Source organism: Caretta caretta, chromosome 18 (genome assembly GCF_965140235.1).
Source record: "Caretta caretta isolate rCarCar2 chromosome 18, rCarCar1.hap1, whole genome shotgun sequence".
Lineage (NCBI taxonomy): Eukaryota > Metazoa > Chordata > Testudines > Cheloniidae > Caretta > Caretta caretta.
Window position 1 is genome coordinate 346934 of NC_134223.1, and position 21436 is coordinate 368369.

At 42.4% G+C, this 21436-nt stretch overlaps 1 protein-coding gene across 47 annotated transcripts in view; it reads right to left on the bottom strand.

The window, feature by feature from the left end:
* EIF4G3 (eukaryotic translation initiation factor 4 gamma 3) overlaps positions 1 to 21436 on the bottom strand; it is a 457314-nt gene that overhangs the window by 171858 nt on the left and 264020 nt on the right. For 24 of the 47 annotated variants that reach the window (XM_048825364.2, XM_048825383.2, XM_048825377.2 and 21 more), the window contains one exon: positions 9995 to 10154. In XM_048825364.2, the coding sequence (XP_048681321.2) occupies positions 9995 to 10154 (160 nt within the window). The remainder of the gene's footprint in view (positions 1 to 9994; positions 10155 to 21436) is intronic. The other 23 variants (XM_048825403.2, XM_048825375.2, XM_048825412.2 and 20 more) reach the window with 2 other exon arrangements.

Here is a 21436-nt window from a genome sequence, read left to right on the forward strand (position 1 = left end):
ACAAGAAGTGGAAGGTTGGACATATGACCAGGGAAGAGTATAAAAATATTGCTCGGGCATGTAGGAATGAAATCAGGAGGGCCAAATCGCTCCTGGAGCTGCAGCTAGCAATTACGTTTTCCCATAATTTGTTCTGATATGAACATTTCCAGTGCAGCGCTGATGCTGATTTTGCACATATTACGAGTATACAATATAGGGTGGCTGTTTTCTGCTTTTTTTCTCCAATATTAATCCATTTTCCTAAAACCAACTATATGTTTAAAAAATGAACATGGTGAAGATTTTGAAAAATCTTAAGCAGAGGTTTAAATAAACCCACTCCAAACCCGCTCTGAACATGCAGAATCTCGGCAACCTTTGGCTGAAATTTGGCAGTTCTGATTCCACTCCGAATTACAGCTTTTCCAACAGAGTCATAGCCACAGCCCTGTGTACTCTGTGACAAACTTGACCTAAATTCTGCAGCAATATCCCGCCTGTATTATGCAGCATTCCAGTGCAGCAGACTGAAGATTCCACAGCAGCTTTTGAAAAAGTTAAAAAATTGAGATTCTTACAGAATTAAAATAAAAATAAATAATTCAAGCACTACATTATCTCTTCTGTTACTTAATTTAATATAACATTTAATTTATTTTACACTGATCCTAATGTTTCCATATGCTGCAGAATTTTGTACTGTACATCATAATTGTATGACCGATGTTGTCAAAGGGAAGAAGATTTGTGAAATTGGATAGCAGGCACTTTAGACCTTGTTTCAGAGTAGCAGCCGTGTTAGTCTGTATTCGCAAAAAGAATAGGAGTACTAGTGGCACCTTAGAGACTAACCAATTTATTTGAGCATAAGCTTTCGTGAGCTACAGCTCACTTCATTTCCACTGAATGCTTCCGATGAAGTGAGCTGTAGCTCACGAAAGCTTATGCTCAAATAAATTGGTTAGTCTCTAAGGTGCCACTAGTACTCCTATTCTTTTTTAGACCTTGTGGCTTCTGAGGAGATACTTTGTGGGATAAGCACAGTAGCTGGATACGAACATGCTCACCAGTGACTTTGTTTACAATGTTAATAATTATGATATTGAGATGAATGGAGAAATTCACATCTTTCAGAGTTATTGCTGAAGGCTGCCTACTACTCAGGCAGACATCACTGCATCAGTTTACACTGCGGCCTAGACTACACTTAAAAAGTAGACTGACACAGATACTCAGACATTCAGGGGAACAGCTGATCGATACATCTATGCCGACCCAGTCCCTGGTGTAGACATTGTTGGGTCAACAGAAGCATTCTTCATTCCTAGGGGAATTCTGCGCCAAAAATTAAAAATTCTAAGCACATTTAAAAATTCTGCACAATTCTGCATATTTTATTTGTCAAAACAACACAATATAATCGCACCAGTTTCAATTATTTTGGTAATTTATTTCAAAATACTTGTCAGCAAGTATGTCTGAAACAATATAGACAACAAAATAGATTCAGGAAATTTTTTTTAACAAATAGATTTCTTACTAGGCATATTAATACAGAACTCTGAGTAATAATTCATTTAAACTACAATACAGAACTGTATTTCCTGCACCCCTCAGAAGCAAAACAAAGGCTTGGGGGAGTCAGGGGTATCGGAGGAGCTGAGGGAGAGGGAAGTAATTGCTGAGGAGGAGCCTGGGTGTGAACTTGGAGGGTTGATGGGTATAGGTGGGAAAAGTATGGAACAGGTTTTTTGGCGGGGCAGGGTGGGATTGTTAGGGAGCTTCCCCCATGCAGACACTGGCTGACCCCCAGGCTCTCCCATTCAGTCAGGCACATCTGCCCTTATCCCCATGTGTCCCTCCACCCCAATTCAGACACCCACTCCCCTCTTTCCCCATGTGTCCCTCCACACCCCCAGCCAGCCCCTCCTCTCATCCCCATGTGTCCCTGCACCCTCTCCCCACAAGTTTCTCTGTGCTCCCACTCAGACATCCACCTTCCCCCATGTAGCCCTGCACTCCCTCCCCCTGTGTCTCTGAATCCCTTCAGCCATCCCCCTCCACTCATCCCCATGTATCCTGTGCCCTCACTCAGCCATCCACCTTCCCCCATGTGGCCCTGTGCCTCCACTCCCATTCAGCCCCTGCTCCAGTGTGTCTTCCTGCATTTGCCCTTATGAAGCCCTGTCTCTGACCCCCCAGCAGCCCCACGCTGTGTGTCTCCTGAACTGGCCTGACAGGTGCTGTGAAGAAGGCACTGTAGGCTCTTTTGGGGGGAGGGATAGCTCAGTGGTTTGAGCATTGGCCTGCTAAACCCAGGGTTGTGAGTTCAATCCTTGAGGGGGCTATTTAGGGATCTGGGGCAAAAATTGGGGATTGGTCCTGCTTTGAGCAAGGGGTTGGACTCGATGACCTCCTGTGGTCCCTTCCGACCCTGATATTCTATGATTCTATGATTTTTTCTCTTCCCTATGGTAGCTGGGGCTGGCCGGGAGCAGCTGCTCTGTTCTAGCACCACAGCACCCTCTGGTGGGCAAAAGGTGGAACTGCAGCAACTTTCTGACAAGTTATTTTCTGAGGAAAAAAATAAAAATATGCACGGCACATGAATTATGTGCATGTGTAGCGGCACAGAATTCCCCCGGGAGTACTTCTTCCATCAACCTAGCTACCAGTGCTTGGGAGGTGGTGTTGATACAGCAACAGAAAAACACCTTCTGTCGGTGTAGCACCTAAAATACAGGGTTACAGCAGTGTAGCCACAGCACCATACATATGCCGTTGGAGCCTCCATAGTGTGGACAAGCCACCCCTCTTTCCCTCAGTTCATGTTTAGAAGGTTTACTTCACAATCAGGAAGCCTAGAAACTTACTTATAAAAGATAGTAAAAGCTTGGATTCTGGAGCTCATCTGTAAGGCAACAGTTATCCAAGTCCACAGTCATGATATTCCTGAGTTCATTGGGCACTGGCTTTCTTAAGGTTATGTTGGGATGTAACCCCTGTCTACACTAGTCAGTTTGTCCCACTTTCAGGCATCAGTGGCCAGACCCGGTGTATATGGACTATTATGAATTCCTAGGGCAAACAATGCAAATTGTGATTTGCTTGCGCCCTAAGAATGCACCCTTCCAAAAAATTAGTTCAGACATACAAAGGCTTATTTTCCCCCAATGAAATGTGAGCCTTAAAGTCTGAATTGAGATTATTTTAATGTCTGATATTTTAATGTCTGCTGTGAGCTTTAAAGTCTGACTGAGATGATTTTAATAGTTTATTTCTCTACTTTTTTTTTAAATAAAGGGAAAAAAACCAAGAACATTAAATGCAAATCACTCCCAACCCCAATGTTAAAGTCAGATTTTTAAACACAAAAAATGTCAGGGAATACAATAAATAAGATCGTCAGAAGAGACATCAACTCACCTTCATTACACATTGTGACGGGGTGTACTGGACCCTTTGAGACCCCCGGCTGGAGGCCTCATGGTCCTAATACCCCCCGCCCCACAAAAGGAGCAGTAAAGGGTGGGCCCTCCAGGCCTGGCTAAAAAGGCTGCAGTGAAGAAGCCAATCAGAGCCCAGCAGATTCAGTTAAAAACAACTGCAGGGCCTGAACAGGTCAGTTGCTGGCCAGGACCAGAAGGGGAAGGAAGGACCGGAAGACAGAAGAATTCTCCAGGCATTGAGGCCTGGGAGAGACCCTGCTCAAGCACGGAACAGAGAACCCAAGCAGATGATGGGACTAAGTAGAAAGCAGCTCAGGGAAGGCAGCAGCAATTATTAAAGGGAAGCAGCACATGACTGCTGTTTATAGGGACCCCGCGTTGGGACACAATAGTGGATGACCCTGGGTCCTGCCCAACAGCCACCGAGGAAGTGACCTAAGCCCTGAGGAGGGGATAAGTCTTGTTTAGGGGCCCAAGTGAAGGGCATGACTTAAAGGGGCACCAGAGAACTGTTAAAGCCAAAGAGTTGCCAAGGCGAAAGTCCTGGAGGGCAGGAACAGACATAAAGCTAGCCCAGAAAGGGCTGAGAACTGAATCCGGAGGCAGGGCTACAGATACCAACAAGGGCACAGTGACTGTCCTTTATCTGTTACCCCAGAAGGGCTTCATTCATTTTAGACATTGTGTGACTTAGCCAGAAGGCTGAGCCACTGAAGACCCGCCTGATGAGGGCAAAAGACAGGGAGTACCACCAGCAAAGAAAGAGTGCAGGTTCGCACCCAACTGACAGGAGGCATTCACGAGAGGTAAGCGCGCCCTGTCACACACATATAGTATTTCTGATTCCTAATTAGGTCATTAAACATCTGGTCCAATTCTCCATTGCTTTAAGGCATACAACCTTACTAACTGTGAACTGATGTAAACAAATACAGAAGGTGCAAAGTACGAGAGGCTCGGGTCTATACAGTATGCACAATGGAAGTGACTTAAGTCTGGCCTTCACAAACTTGCAATGGAACTACACTGGTTAACTTTTAACACAGACCTTTTGTTATTTCAATGCAAAGCTGTGTGTGGTCACACTTATTTTGGAATAAAAGTGACTTAAATAGGACACTTCTCAAATAACAAGAGTTCTGAATTAAAGCCTATTTAGTTACTTTGGTACAGGTTTGTTTGTAGACCACCCCTTAAATTTACTGAGAACTAGTTTAGATATGTTTCAGAGTGGTAACCGTATTAGTCTGTATCAGCAAAATAAACGAGGAGTACTTGTGGCACCTTAGAGACTAACAAATTTATTTGGGCACATAAATTTGTTAGTCTCTAAGGTACCACAAGTACTCCTCGTTTTTTTTAGTTTAGATATGTAACCATAACATTGTACTATCACTTTTTCATCCAGTGTCATTATTTCAACTCAGTTTTATTTCATGATGCTTTAGGCTTTGATTTTTAATGGATATTTTCTCTCTCTCTTTACCTACTGCTCTCTTGTACTTTTAATAAATTAGCTCTTTAGTACTTTTTCAGTAAGAGATAAAATAAATAAATAAATACCTAACTGCTCTTATATAGCACTTTTCATCATAGAATCATAGAATATCAGGGTTGGAAGGGACCTCAGGAGGTCATCTAGTCCAACCCCCTGCTCAAAAGCAGGACCCATACCCAATTAAATCATCCCAGCCAGGGCTTTGTCAAGCCTGACCTTAAAAACTTCTAAGGAAGGAGATTCCACCACCTCCCTAGGCAACGCATTCCAGTGTTTCACCACCCTCCTAGTGGAAAAGTTTTTCCTAATTTCCAAACTGAACCTCCCCCACTGCAACTTGAGACCATTAGAATCATAGAATCATAGAATATAAGGGTTGGAAGGGACCCCAGAAGGTCATCTAGTCCAACCCCCTGCTCAAAGCAGGACCAATTCCCAGTTAAATCATCCCAGCCAGGGCTTTGTCAAGCCTGACCTTAAAAACCTCTAAGGAAGGAGATTCTACCACCTCCCTAGGTAACGCATTCCAGTGTTTCACCACCCTCTTAGTGAAAAAGTTTTTCCTAATATCCAATCTAAACCTCCCCCACTGCAGCTTGAGACCATTACTCCTCGTTCTGTCATCTGATACCATTGAGAACAGTCTAGAGCCATCCTCTTTGGAACCCCCTTTCAGGTAGTTGAAAGCAGCTATCAAATCCCCCCTCATTCTTCTCTTCTGCAGGCTAAACAATCCCAGCTCCCTCAGCCTCTCCTCATAACTCATGTGTTCCAGACCCCTAATCATTTTTGTTGCCCTTCTGGTCACCTCCTCCCCATGCTGTGCTGTCCAGTGCAGCAGTCTGGGAGCTGACCTTGTTCGTGAAGTATATCATCAGTATATCTCAAAGTCCTGGATTTTCATTTTTGTACCTAATCAGTTATAATTACACTTGTAATATAATTATGTTCTAATCTGTTCTAACGTTGGTCTTTCTTTTTTTGTATATAATCTGAGGGCTTATCTACACAGGAAAGTTATGGCAGTATAAACTTAGATTTGAATTTAAACCGATAGTTATACCAGCATAGCCCCTCATGTGGAGACTCATATTCCAATGGGAGTGCTTTTTCCCCCCAGTTTAGTTCATGTTGCTTAAATCTCCTTCCTAAATTTAACTGAAAAAGCCACTCTTACATTGGACCCAATTAAACTGTCCAAACAGAGGATTATACTGGTATAACTAGATCGGTCTAATTGGTAAAACTTTCCTGTTTAGACAAGGCCTGAGATATCATTAATTGGTTTTAATCACTTCCTAGTTACTGCAACTATTCTTTAAACTGTTGATTTAAAAATGAAATACAGGCATTAAAAATGTGAGGGGGGACAGTTCTCAATAATGGCTAGTGTACTGTAGTTTCATGACAAGAAAGTTGTTTTCAAATCCTGGATGACTCACAAGTGGAAATGAGATTGACTATCACATTCACCATTTGTTCACATCACAAAGCTACCACACACTTTGATATACTATTTTACAACAAATTGGTCAATGCACAATGGAAGGAAAACTTTCAAGACCTTCTAAATAGTGACTCCAATATTGATGAAAGCATTTTTGACTCAATCCCCCAACATCCTATTAAGGATGACCTCAGAACACCACCAACACTTGTTGAGGTAAAGAAAGCCATCAAACAGATGAAGAACAATAAGGCATCTGGACCTGACAGTATCCCTGCTAAAATCTTCAAAGGAGGAGGAGAAGAACTGGCTTGCCAGCTTCACACCCTAATCCTCAAGATCTGGCATTCAGAAGAAAACCTAGCTGACCATAGGGATTCCATTATCATGACCACGACCATCTTCAAGAAAGTAGAAAAATCGGATTGTGGAAACGACCAATGAATTGCCCTGCTGTCCACTTCCAGAAAGATCCTCACCAGCATTCTTAACTGGCTGCTCCCTCTTGCCAAGGAAATCCTCCCAGAATCACAATGCAGATTCAGACCATCTCAAGGTACCAAGGATATGATCTTTTCCTGAAGTTGGCGAACGGTAAAGTGCAAAGAACATCATCAACCTCCCTACATAGTCTTCATCAAACTCATGAAAGCATTTGATTCCATCAGTTGTGAGGCTCTGTGGAGAATTCTCCTCAAGTTTGGATGCCTGCCAAAATTTGCCATTCTCCAACTCCTCTGTTACAACATGTCCGTGATGGATATCACCAATTGATCAAAAACGGACTTTGTACTAAAGACAGGAGTCAAGCAAGGCTGTGTCATCGCTCCAACCCTCTTCTTCATCTTCCTTGCTGTTACCCTCTTTCTCATCGTTGACAAGCTCACCTCTGCACTTGATATTCAATACAGAATGGATAGCAAGCCTTCAACTTCAATTGCCTCCCATTCAAGACAAAGACTATCACTAAATCACTCACTGAATGACTGTGCCCTGTGCACCCACTTGGAAGAAGATCTTCAAAAAACATCTGACATCTTCTCTGAGGCCTACAATCAACTAGGCCTAACACTCAACACCAAGAAAACTAAAGAGCTCCACCAATGGACTCCGAACCACCACAATTCTGCTCCCTCAATCAAAGATCAAGAATGAGACCTAGATAATGTCAAGCACTTCCATTACCTCGGTAGCCATCTGTCGCAGAAAGACGACTTTGAAAAAGGAGATTCAATACCGCCTCCAATATGCTAGGGCACTTGAGAAAATGTGTCTTTGGAGAATCATGACTTCAAGAACCAAACCAAGCTTCTCATGTAGCAGGCCATCATTATTCCTGTTCTCCTGCACAGTGCCAAGACCTGGGTCACGTATAATAGACACCTTAAGGCTCTTGAATGATCCCATTAATATTGTCTGCACAAGACCTTCCAAATCAAGGGATGATCAATGCGCCAACATCAGCATTTTGTCCCAAGCCAAAAATTCCTGCATTGAAGCTATGATTATCCATTACCAACTTAATTGGGCTGGTGACATTCTTCGAATGCCAGATAATCGATTCCTGTAGCAGGTCATTTTCTCATAACTTGGCCAAGGCCAACAAATGGGGGGCGGGGAGGGGGAGAGGAAAGGCACTTCAAAGACACCCTCAAAGCCAACATGAAGAAGTACAACATCCACTAAGTCATGGGAAACCCAAGCCGATCGATGGACTAAAATGGAGAAGGACCTTATGGCAAGGGTTCCAGCATTATGAGACTCAATGGAGAAACAGGAAAGAATGCATCACAGCACAACTCAACAATCCAGATCTGCCCCTTTCACCAGGAAAAGTCTGCCCCAATTATGACAAAATATGTGGATCCCGGACTGGTCTTATGAGTTATGTGCAGATCCACCAGCAATAGCTGGCTATCATTTCATGGAAGACAATCATCCTCGAACTCTGAGGGATCGCCAACCATTACTTTCATAGAAAGTCCAAGACTGAAGTCGCAAGCATGATGATCAGGATTATGGTGCTTTTGCAGAGATGGGAAGTGGGTCCAGATCTGGAGCAGGAGCCATGTTGGGGGTCAGGAATAAGGTGCAGTAAGGACTACTTGTGCTATGTTTGGCCAATGCAATCAAGTATCAGTTTCATGCATGTTTCATCAGTTTCATTCATTTCAAGTTGCAGTGGGGGAGGTTTAGGTTGGATATTAGGAAAAACTTAGGTGAAACACTGGAATGCGTTACCTAGGGAGGTGGTAGAATCTCCTTCCTTAGAAGATTTTAAGGTCAGGCTTGACAAAGCCCTGGCTGGGATGATTTAATTGGGGATTGGTCCTGCTTTGAGCAGGGGGTTGGACTAGATGACCTCCTGAGGTCCCTTCCAACCCTGATATTCTATGATTCTATGATGTTAAATTTATCCACAACTTTTTCATAAAGGAAGGATATGGAATTTTTACACATAGAATTTTAATACTCTACACTTACATTTACAGAATATACTTAAACTGATGAAAAAACAAACATCTAATTTGTGCCTGCCAATCGCAACATTTTCAGGGACATTTTACTTCCCCTTCTGTCAACCAGTGGTCATGCTAGAACCGGGATGTATGGTATCTCTGAAAAATTAAAAGCCAGCTTCTTTTTCCTCCCTGGCTACAATTTTAACTCTTTTGTGGTTAGTGTTTCTTCTTTTAGCAATAACTTTTTAAAATCTACTTAGGCACAAAGCTTTTGGGAAGTGCACAAAGAAAAAGATAGTGCTTCTCAATTTTCAAGTACCCACGGCTGTAGGCAGAACCCTAAATGCTATGAATGAACGTGGAGAACTGGAATGCTCGGGCTATATATTACAAATTACACTTAACACTGCAGAGCATAGCACTTACATTATAAACCCAAGTTTTTAAGGGTTTCTAACTGGATGTAAAATTTCATTGTGGGAAGGAACTTGCATGCAGTGTCTCAAGTCCGAGGATAATTTCTATTTCAAATACAAATTTTAAAAACTCCATTCATATTTTTTTAGATACGAGAAGAATTAAATTTAATCATTTTCACCTGCACAATTTGAAAATAGCTCTAAGTAGAAAGTGAAATTTGGCAAGCCTTTACTGCACAATTTGCACAATAGCAATAACAATTTTCTAATTAATATCTTCTACAGATGTACTGAGGATGCTGGCAAGACATGATGAACAAACAGCTCTACAGGAACCATTACGATGTGGTGGGTAAGTGATATCTCTGTGGCTAAATGTATGTTTAAATGATTTACTTAAGAAGTTCCTCTGTCCAAGTGACCATTTTATTGGCAATAATTTTGCTGGTTTTGAAGAAAGGATCGTTTGGAGAAGGAAAAAGGAGGTTCACACTACCAGCTGCTCTGGAACAATGTTTTGGAAGAATGAATTTTAATGAAACAGTTTTTACTCAATTCTGTTTGCCAAATTGCAATGAATCTATAAATAATACACCAGCTTTGTCAAAGGTTCAAAAGAGAAGCTTCTATTTCTGGTACTGGCCACCCTGCTTGCTTACAGGTGTATAAAAAGTCAGACTTATAAGAGAGGAGACAAATGACTAAAAATACCAGGGAAAAAATATCCATTAACAAACCTTGCTTCGGGTCGCTAGTTGCAGTCACAGGAGTGCTGGCGGCAAGATGAGTGTTCTCCACAGTCCCGTAAACCACAGGGCTGTGCTCTGGGACCTGGCTGGACAGCTGCTGGGATTTGAAGTACAAAAAAGGGTGATAATGAGCATGCGAACATAAAAGCTGGCAACATGGAACACAAGCAAGCAAGAGGGGAAGACAAGAGCAGGGTGGGAGATAAAAGAAAAGCAAAAGGCAGGAAAAAAATATACACAGACCAATTGAATAAATTCAAAAAGTACATGGGAAGGGGAGGAAGGAAAAAGGCAGCAGGAAAAGGGGGGAAAAAGACGATTACTATTAACAACAGCAAGAAAAGACAGCACTGCACAGTCATTAATACACTTCATTCATCTATGTTTCTTCCAAGTACAGCAGAAATGCTCCTGGTAATAATTTTCAAAAACTAGGGTACAATCAGATCTCCCCCCCCCCCCCCCAAAAAAAAAGCTGTGTAAAAAGAACTGGCTAACTCCATTTGCAAATGATCAGCAATTTCAAAAATCTTTGATATTTTTTGATCAAACCATTAGTAAACATTAGAATTTGCAAAGACAAGTGTGAATAACAAAAGTCAAAATTTTGACAGATTTACAGCAGGCCTGACAAAAGTTACATATTTTTAAATGGCCAGATTAAAAATTTAGAAGTGGACAGAAAGCCACTTGACCAGGACTGAGGAAATTCCAGGTACAGCTTATCTCAGAACAAATATCTTCACCATCACCACTACCATCTATCTGACAGGACAAATAAACGTTCACTCTGGCAAAACACTGAAATCAGATGCTCTTCTGGATTTGGGTTGTATTTGTGGAGATAACAAAGCCACAAAAGCCAGCATCTCCCCTCAGAAATCTAATAGAAACTTTTTACGAAACTATAAATGACTATATCAAACCCACTTCAAACCCACTCCAATTTTTCAGAGCAGGGCTCTTTTGCAAGTTACTTTGTAGATGGATGGGGAAAATGTTCCTATCAGTAAATCCTCCTTAAGGCACAAACCAGAAACCACATGGGGAGAAAAAAATCCAACAAATTTAACATTTATCATTTTAAAAAGCCCACACTTTTGCTTTGCAATGTATATTAATTTCTGATGTAGTAGCTTCAGTGTGAAGTTCCCATCTACACATCTACCTTCAGTGACATCTCAGATGGGGTATACTAAAAAGCTGTGATCTTCAAAGGAGTTGGAGGGAGCTAAGTGCCCAACTTCCATTGAAATTAAATATCATTTGAGTACCTAACTCCCTCAGGCTCTTTGAAAATTGTAGCAGAAGTCTAAAGAAAAATTCTCTCTCTAAATTCTTTAAGGTAGAATCCATTCCGGCACCTAGAAAAATAAAAGAAGTCTGGGAGAGATTCATTTTTATATTGTTTTCAGATTCTGAGTGTACATCTGGGTACAGCTGCGACACAGTGTCCAACAACAAAAATTAATGGATAGATGCACACACAAACCCACACAATCAAACACAGGTTCTAACATTGAAAGGAGGTTGTGATGTGCACACTACAGTGCCGGAGTCTTCATTGGAAAGAGAGGTCTTGGGTACAGATTAATAAAATCTTCAGTAGTATTGAAAACTTCATCATACGAGTTTTCCCTACTAAACTAAAGGCCATACTCCTTATGGAGATGAGGGTGAAACCCAGATGCTTTCAGCAACATTAACTTCTGAAAAAAGAAAAGGAGTACTTGTGGCACCTTAGAGACTAACCAATTTATTTGAGCATAAGCTTTCGTGAGCTACAGCTCACTTCATCGGATGCATGGAAAATACAGTGAGGAGATTTATATACACACAGAACATGAAAAAATGGGTGTTATCATACACACTGTAAGGAGAGTGATCACTTAAGATGAGCTATTACCAGCAGGAGAGCCCGGGGGGGGGGGGGGGGGAGAAAACCTTTTGTAGCGATAATCAAGGTGGGCCATTGCCAGCAGTTAACAAGAACGTCTGAGGAACAGCGGTGGGTGGAGGGGGGTGAATAAACATGGGGAAATAGTTTTACTTTGTGTAATGACCCATCCACTCCCAGTCTCTATTCAAGCCTAAGTTAATTGTATCCAGTTTGCAAATTAATTCCAATTCAGCAGTCTCTCGTTGGAGTCTGTTTTTGAAGTCTTTTTGTTGTAATATGGCGACTTTTAGGTCTGTAATTGAGTGACCAGGGAGACTGAAGTGTTCTCCAACTGGTTTATGAATGTTATAATTCTTGACATCTGATTTGGGTCCATTTATTCTTTTACGTAGAGACTGTCTGGTTTGACCAATGTACATGGCAGAGGGGCATTGCTGGCACATGATGGCGTATATCACATTGGTAGATGTGCAGGTGAACGAGCCTCTGATAGTGTGGCTGATGTGATTAGGCCCTATGATGGTGTCCTCTGAATAGATATGTGGACACAGTTGGCAACGGGCTTTGTTGCAAGGATAGGTTCCTGGGTTAGTGGTTCTGTGGTGTGGTGTGTGGTTGCTGGTGAGTATTTGCTTCAGGTTGAGGGGCTGTCTGTAGGGAAGGACTGGCCTGTCTCCCAAGATCTGTGAGAGTAATGGGTCGTCCTTCAGGATAGGTTGTAGATCCTTGATGATGCATTGGAGAGGTTTTAGTTGGGGGCTGAAGGTGACGGCTAGTGGCGTTCTGTTATTTCCTTTGTTGGGCCTGTCCTGTAGTAGGTGACTTCTGGGTACTCTTCTGGCTCTGTCAATTTGTTTCTTCACTTCAGCAGGTGGGTATTGTAGTTGTAAGAATGCTTGATAGAGATCTTGGAGGTGTTTGTCTCTGTCTGAGGGGTTGGAGCAAATGCGGTTGTATCGTAGAGTTTGGCTGTAGACGATGGATCGTATGGTGTGGTCTGGATGAAAGCTGGAGGCATGTAGGTAGGAATAGCGGTTAGTAGGTTTCCAGTATAGGGTGGTGTTTATGTGACCATCGCTTATTAGCACTGTAGTGTCCAGAAAGTGGATCTCTTATGTGGACGGGTCCAGGCTGAGGTTGATGGTGGGATGGAAATTGTTGAAATCATGGTGGAATTCCTCAAGGGCTTCTTTTCCATGGGTCCAGATGATGAAGATGTCATCAATATAGAGCAAGTACCATACCAAATCCTGTGGAATTGTGAAGGAGCCTCTGCAGGCTACAGGACAGGTGTGGGGAAAATGTGGTTTGGTGAGCATGATAGTGAGCCACTTGCTCCTCCCTTCTGTACCTCCTGGCCATAATGTCAGCATCTCTTTCCCTCTTCCAGTGGGACTAAAAAAGATCAAGCCTTTGTGAAGCTGCTGCTGCTGTTTTTGCATTATTGATATACTGAAGAGACAACATTTGAGGTGTACACTTAAAAAAATTCAGCAAATATCTATTTTTGGTTGCCATGTCTGACCATTATTGAAGAAGAAACTAATGCCCTTCTAAATATTACATTATATATGCTTATCATTCACACTCAAAAGCAGTAACAAGCAATAAGATATTACTGTTAAAAAAGGCAGAATGGTAAACAGACATAATGCGAAGGGGAGCTAGTAGTTTCTTGGGAACAGTTAAGTTTTCCAAAAATGAAATTTACAAAGCTGGCTAGGCCCTGGGTGAAGAACTTTTTTTTATACTGCAGCCAGGCCTGAATGAAGCCAAATAAAAGACATTTTACAGATTAACTGATTTCAGTAATGCTTTCCTCACTGTCTGCCTGGATTATCAGCTTAATTAAAAAAAATCTACATAGAAAAATATTATGGAGAATGGGACTAAAAGCAACAGGAGCCAAATGAGACTGGAGAAGGACAAGAAGTTTTTAAAATCTGTGAACTATTTGGGTTAGGAAGGAACCATGTTTTTTTAGAGGGTTGGAAAGCACATTGTGGGAATTAAAACAATGTAAATATATACATAAAAATAATGATATTAAATTAAAGCATCCTCAAAAGGTGAACAGTTTAAAAATTCAATATTTAGAAGGAGGATCTAGTAGTAAACTATTCAAGTATCACTGTTATGACTTACGATGTTAAAAGAACTTTTCTATGCAATTACCTTCCACCTTGGGTTGTTGTCCTAGCAAACATACAAGGCAAGAAGGTTTGGTCATCATTTGGATGAGAGACTCTCTAGGAAAACCCAGGGTGTTTTTGGTTCAGTAAAGAGTGCTCTTCCTTATAAGCAGGGATCCTAGAAATCCATTTGCCGCGGAAAAACGCAGAATTTGTGTTTTTACAGAGAATCTTGAGTTTTTACATTTTGTGAAAAAATAAAAACGTATATTAACTAAATTTTACTAACAGTCTCAGTGTCATGTATTCAATGCACATGACCTCCCACACTTGTAACTGATTTTCGCTTCCAGCATATAGAGGTTACTCAGTGATGTATAGGGGTTCATGTTTTAATGCATCTCAAATTTCACTTCAGCCTGCAGACATGAGTAATTAAAGTTATGGAAAGATGCCAAAAATTTTAAAAATCACCCCCTAAAGACCATGTCACAGAGTTTGGAAAGTACAAATTTCACATTGATAGTAGTGTGCTGTTCTGTACGCAGCAAGGTGTGGATTACGTTCAAAGGCAGACAGTTGTAGAACACATGGAAAGCGCTAAACATAAACTGAATGAAAAGAAACAAAAACAAGAGGCTGAAACAGAAGGGCTATCAACAGTAAAGAAACAATGCTCTGTGACAGGTTTCAGAGGGGTAGCCGTGTTAGTCTGTATCAGCAAAAACAATGAGGAGTCCTTGTGGCACTTTAGAGACTAACAAATTTATTTGGGCATAAGCTTTCATGGGCTAAAACCCACTTTATCAGATGCATGGAGTGGAACATACATTAGGGAGGTATAAATACACAAAATATGAAAAGATAGAAGTTGCCTTAACAAGTGAGGGGTCAGAACTAACGAGCCAATTCAGTTTAAGTTGGAAGTAGGCAATTCTCAACGGTTGACAAGGAGGAGTCAAAATCACTTTTGTAGTGTTAATAAGGCCAATGTAAACAAGGTGGCCCATTTCAAACAGTTGACAAGGTGTGAGTATTTAGCAAGGGGAAATTAGTTTTTGCAAAAACAATGAGGAGTACTTGTGGCACCGTAGAATCTAACAAATTGATTTTGTTTCTGTAGGATGGGTCACTGGTAAGCATCAAACTTGCTTAAAAATTGTAAATATATCAATAAAACATTACGTTCAACTGATACCTATATATATATATATATACTGTTGTTAGGGAAATTAAACAGACATTTCATTTTAATTGCGGAAAATCATGGATTTTAATTTTTTTTATTGGAGAATTTTGGTTTTTTTAATTACAGAAAGCTAGGATCCCTGCTAATAAGTCTGTATTGAACCTATGCCTCAGGCTGTGTTAGTTTGTATTTCACTATTGGAAGTGTGGGGTTTTTGGCTGGTAAATGAAAAGTCTTAATTCCCTGTCAGAAAGTGCATGCTGTCAGATATATTATAATAATAGTACTTGCTCTTGAATAGCACCTTTTATCCAAAAACCTTAAAGTGTTTTAAGAGAATTAGACAAACTAACTAAACCTCACAAGACACAAGATGCACCAATTGTACTATCCCCATATCACAGATGAGGAAATGGAGGTATGGAGAGAGGAAGCGACTTGGCCAAGATTGCTCATCAAATCACACATCAAGATTGCACTCTGGGAAGAGTTTCTATCCTCACACCCGGATCCCTGTTCTACACACTAACTAAACCACATTACATTAGTTGGAATTTGGGAATTACATTCACTCTACATCCCTTCTCCTTGCAGTTTCAACTGGAATACAATATTCTGTGCTTCCTGTCCTAAATCACCATCTAGTACAGGGGTGGGCAAACTACGGCCCTGGGGCTGCATCTGGCCTCCCAGCCATTTTAATCCGGCCTTCGAGCTCCCGCTGGGGAGCAAGGTCTGGGGCTTGCCCTGCTCCAGCTGGAGAACAAGGTCGGGGGCAGCTCTGTGCGGCTCCCGGAAGCAGCAGTGTGTACCCCCTCCGGCTTCTAAGCCAGGGGGCTCCGCTCCACACCCCCAAGTGCTGCCCCCACAGTTCCCATTAGCTGGGAACCGCAGCCAAAGGAGCTGAAGGAGCAGCACCTGCGGATGGGGTAGCGCGCAGCAGAGCCACCTGACCGTGCCTCCGCATAGGAGCAGGAGGGTGGACATGCAGCTGCTTCCAGGAGCCACTTGAGGTAAGCACTGCCCTGAGGCTGCACCCCTGATCCACCCTCCCCACCCATACCTCAACCTACCTTTCCCAGTCCTGATCCCCCTCCCACCCTCCAAATCCCTCAGTCCCAGCCCGGAGCATCATCCTACACCCCAAACTCTTCATCCCCAGCCCCACCCCAGAGTCCACACCCCCAGCTGGAGCCCTCCCCTGATCTAGTATCGTAACAAAGGGTAAATAGTTGCAGTGCTCTGTCTTAGACTGCTGAATTTCAGTTATGTGATTCCTATATATACAGGACCAAATTAATTTCCCCCTGTGTGGATCCACTTAGGCCTGGTCTATACTACAAAGTTAGGTCTACATAAGCCACCTTGCATTGACCTAATTGTGCCTGTGTCTACACTTAAATACGTCTCCCACTAACATAAGCTATCCATTATGTCAATACAGTAACACTAACTCCTTAAGCGGCGTTGAGCGATGGTCAATGTACTGAGGACAACACAGCATGAATGTAGACACTGCACTACCTATGTCAACCATAACAGTCTTCTGGGCAGCTGTCCCACAATGCCCAACATTGACTGCTCTGGTCGCAATTGTGAACTCCATTGCCCTGGGGACAGGGAGACTAGAAGCCCTGCTTTTAAAACTCTGTGAATCTAGCAGCTCTACATTGTTACATGCAACTGCTCAGCTGATCATGCTGGCTCCATGTTCAAGACACACTTCAGCCTAGAGTAGACAGGAGACATTGGATCTCCTAGGCCTGTGGGTAGAAGAGGCTGTGCAAACAGAGCTATAGAGCAGCTGTAGAAACATGGACATCTTCGAGTGGACTGCACAGGGGATGCAGAATGGGTAGGAAAGGGATCGGCAGCAGTATGTCGTGAAAGCGAAGGAACCATGGCAAGATATCCGAAGGCCAGGGAGACCAAGAGTCGATCCAGTGCTGCCGGTTTTACGAAGAGCTGCATGTCATATTTGGCAGAGACCCCACCATCACCCTGCACACCACCGTGTTTACCACCGAGGAGCCCGAGTCACATGTCCCTGGTGTGAACAGCAAGGATGAGGAGGTGGAGGAGCAGGACGGGGCATTTGACCAGGGGGTCCAGCTATGCTGTGAACCAAGACCTGTTTGAGACTCCACTGCAGTCAAGTCAATCCTGGCAGCTGAGCACAGGCAAGCCTGATACAGGGGAAGGAACCCTGGGTAAATGTGTAAATGTACTTCCCATTACAGTGACGGTGCCCCAACTTAGCAGGACACAGCTACTACCTTATCATTAATTTACTCATACTACAAGAGATATCAGTACAACAAGAGAAGTAGAGTTATCTGATTTTCGTTTTCCTGTAAAGTTGTGTGAGGGAGGGCATGCGGACCAGTTTGTTTATGTACACAGGGATGTCGTCCCTTGAGCTCTTCTGAGATATCTCGATGAAACTTTCATGGAGGTCCTCTGCAATCCTCTTCTGAAGGTTTCTAGGAATGGCAGACTTATTTTTCCCTCCACAGTAAGACACGTTCCCAAACCAGTTGGAGATAACTTCAGCAGGCATCATGGCAGTCAACAGGCTAGTGGCATGCAGGCCTGGGCAGATTTGGGACACCAGCAGCAGCTATGCTTTCTGTCCCTCAGGAACGAGATACCAACTAAAATCCCCACCCCCTGTGGAAAATGGTACCAGCATTCAGTGCCATTGCCCTATACACACTTTCATGCAATTGAACAATTCCCTCCTCATTTCTCTCACCCCTGGAGGGCCATACTCACCATGGCTGGTGCTGTGCATGGTACTGTGCACAAGCACTCCAAAGCAAAAGACTCCATCAGCATGTCTTGTTTAAAACTTTAGGCAAGCAAGAGAAGGGAGTTCTGAATCTCTTAACTTTTGCTTTCTGTTGTGACTAAATCATAGATCATAGAATATCAGGGTTGGAAGGGACCTCAGGAGGTCATCTAGTCCAACCCCCTGCTCAAAGCAGGACCAATCCCCGATTTTTGCCCCAGATCCCTAAATGGCCCCCTCAAGGATTGAACTCACAACCCTGGGTTTAGCAGGCCAACGCTCAAACCACTGAGCTATCCCTCCCCCCCAAATACCGACTATACTATAATATACCGACTATAATACTATACCGACAACGGTACTTCTGGGTGTTTTATCTATAGCTGCTGCTGGTGCGGCCTGGAGGGGTTCCCCTTTCACACCCATGGAACGCCTGAGCCAGTTAAGGAGGAAAAAGAAGGGGACTTAAGATGACATGTTCAGCGATATCCTGCAAGCCAGTGCTACATCCTCCAGCAGAAGGCCTGGAGGATGAATATTACAGACTGTGTGAAGAACGAAAGAGCATCTAAGAGAAAGACCCAAGAGTCCCAGTAGGAAAAGGATAGAGAAATGCACCAGCAGCAAACAGATTCTGCAAACTTTTCCAGACTTACAGGGTCAACAATCCTGGGATCGCCTCCCTTTACAGTCCATGGAGAACTCCTGTATAGCACCTCCCTACATTCCACATAGCATCATAGAAGATTAGAGTTGGAAGAGACTTCAGGAGATCATCTAGTCCAATCCCCTGCTCAAAGCAGGACCAACCCTAACTAAATCATCCCAGCCAGGGCTTTGTCAAGCCGGGCCTTAAAAACCTCTAAGGATGGAGATTCCACCTCCCTAGGTAACCCATTCCAGTGCTTCACCACCCTCCTAGTGAAATAGTGTTTCCTAATATCCAACCTAGACCTCCCCCACTGCAATTTGAGACCATTGCTCCTCGTTCTGTCAAGCATATAGCATCAGGTGCCACATCCCTACCCGTCACTCCACACTGGGGAACAATAAGGACAACCACAGCTTCACATACACTGACCTGAGAGAGCCACAGTTGGTGTATGGGTAGCTAAAATGGATATAAATGTTCCTTTACCATTTTTAAGCTCTGTTCCATAAATTTATTTAATTTTTAATGTATTTCCTTTTAACTTGCACAGAATTTTTGACTCAATAAAACTCTATTGTTTGGAAAATAATTCATCTTTATTCGTTTCCAACATAAGCTGCAGAAAGTCTGGAACAATGAAAGCACCCACTTACTTGTTATTGTACACTGTGACACAACTCATAGGATCAGTGACAAACAGTGTCATAATCATAAATGTATAGCAAGCACCACAAAATTAATAGGTGCATTGTCAGTTAATATTCACAGATCTGCATCAAGCACCGTGCAATTCCTAACAGGCCCCCAAACTGCAGGACCAGGTATAGCACAGTATGCCACAACGCATTACTGTGGTTTGCTGTTAAAGTGCTCTTTCAAAGTCTCCCTGAGCCATATAGCTCCAGATTGAGCTCTTCAGATAGCCCTTGTATCTGGCTGACCAAACACAGCAAAGAGCTGTTCAACCTCTGCCCTCCACCCTGGTAGCAACTTTTCCCCCTTTGCCTCATAGATATTATGCAGTACACAGCAGGTGATTATAACCATTGATACACATTTCTCACTGAGATTCAATCTTCTGAGTAAACAACAACAGACCCTCTTCCATCTACCAAAAGCACATTCACCTGTCATTCTGCACCTACTGAACCAGTAGTTAAATCTTTCCTTGGTGGCTGATATACAGCTATAAGAGACAGGGGAGTAAGAGGTAGGATCACAACTTGCATTTTAATATCATCAACGGTAATCCACTAGTCGGGAAAGAAAGTCCCTGCTTGTAGCTTTCGAAACAATCCTGTGTTCTTAAAGATGCACGTGTCATGCACCTTCCTTGACCAGCCCACACTGATGTCAGTGAAGCCTCCTTAGTGATCCACCAGTGCTTGCATAACCAAAGAAAAGTAGCCCTTTCTGTTGATGTACTCTGTGGCAGGGTGGTCAGGTGCGAAAATAGGGATATGCGTGTCATGTATTGCTCAGTTTGGGAAGCCCATTGCTGAAATCCATCCATTATGTCCTGCACACGCTGGAAGTCACAGTCATACATAGCAGGAGATGATTAATGACCCTGCATACTTCCATGACAACAGTCCCTGCATGCAGTATTCAAGATGTGGGTGTACCATGGATTTATATAAAAGTAATATAATATTATCTATCCCTTTCCTAATGATTCCCAACATTTGGTTAGCTTTTTTGACTGCTGCTGCACACTGAGTGGATGTTTTCAAAGAACTATCCATAATGACTCCAAGATCTCTTTCTTGAGTGGTAACAGCTAATTTAGACCCCATCATTTTATATACATAGTTGGGATTATTTTTTTGAATGTGCATTACTTTGCATTTATCAACACAGAATTTCATCTGCCATTTTGTTGCCTAGTCACCTAGTTTTGTGAGATCCCTTTGTAACTTTTCACAGTTTCACAGTTTGCTTTGGACTTAACTACCTTGAGTAGTTTAGTATCATCTGCAAATTTTGCCACTTCATTATTTAACCCTTTTTCCAGATCATTTATGAATATGTTGAACAGTACTGGTCACAGTACAGAACCCTGAGGAGACATCACTATTTACCTCTGTCCATTCTGAAAATTGACCATTTATTCCTACCCTTTGTTTTCTATCTTTTAACCAGTTACTGATCCATGAGAGGACCTTCCCTCTTATCCCATGACAGTTTACTTTGCCTAAGAGCCTTTAGTAACGGACCTTGTCAAAGGCTCTCTGAAAATCTAAGTATACTATATCCACCAGATCACCCTTGCCACATGCTTGTTGACCCCCTCAAAGAATTCTAGTAGATGAGAAATTATTTCCTTTTACAAAAACCATGTTGACCCTTCCCCAACATATGTTCATTGAAGAGCATTCCCTTCTAAATCTTCTTTAGTCAGAGATGTTGACTGAGATGAGAAGACGCCTTGAGGACAGGAGATATAAAAAGCAGGGAAGGTGCAAAAGCATACAGAGCAATAGCATCAGGGCAGTTATACCTGTCTTTTGGATGAGAGCTACATCTCTTGTGAATCTATGTGTTCAGCCACTTAAACTTGGTGTGAAAAAATTACTCTTTGGGTTGAAATTTCTCATGTTTGTTATCAGCCCAAAGGTGGTTTTGAGAATTTGGTAAATATGGCCTTTCACTTCATGAAATTTTTCAGAAGCTTTTTCTGATCATCAAAAATGGCTTCTTTTTAAAATTTAAAAAACTTGCCAGTGGTTCTCAACTGTTTTGGGTTCAGGATTCATTTGTAAATGT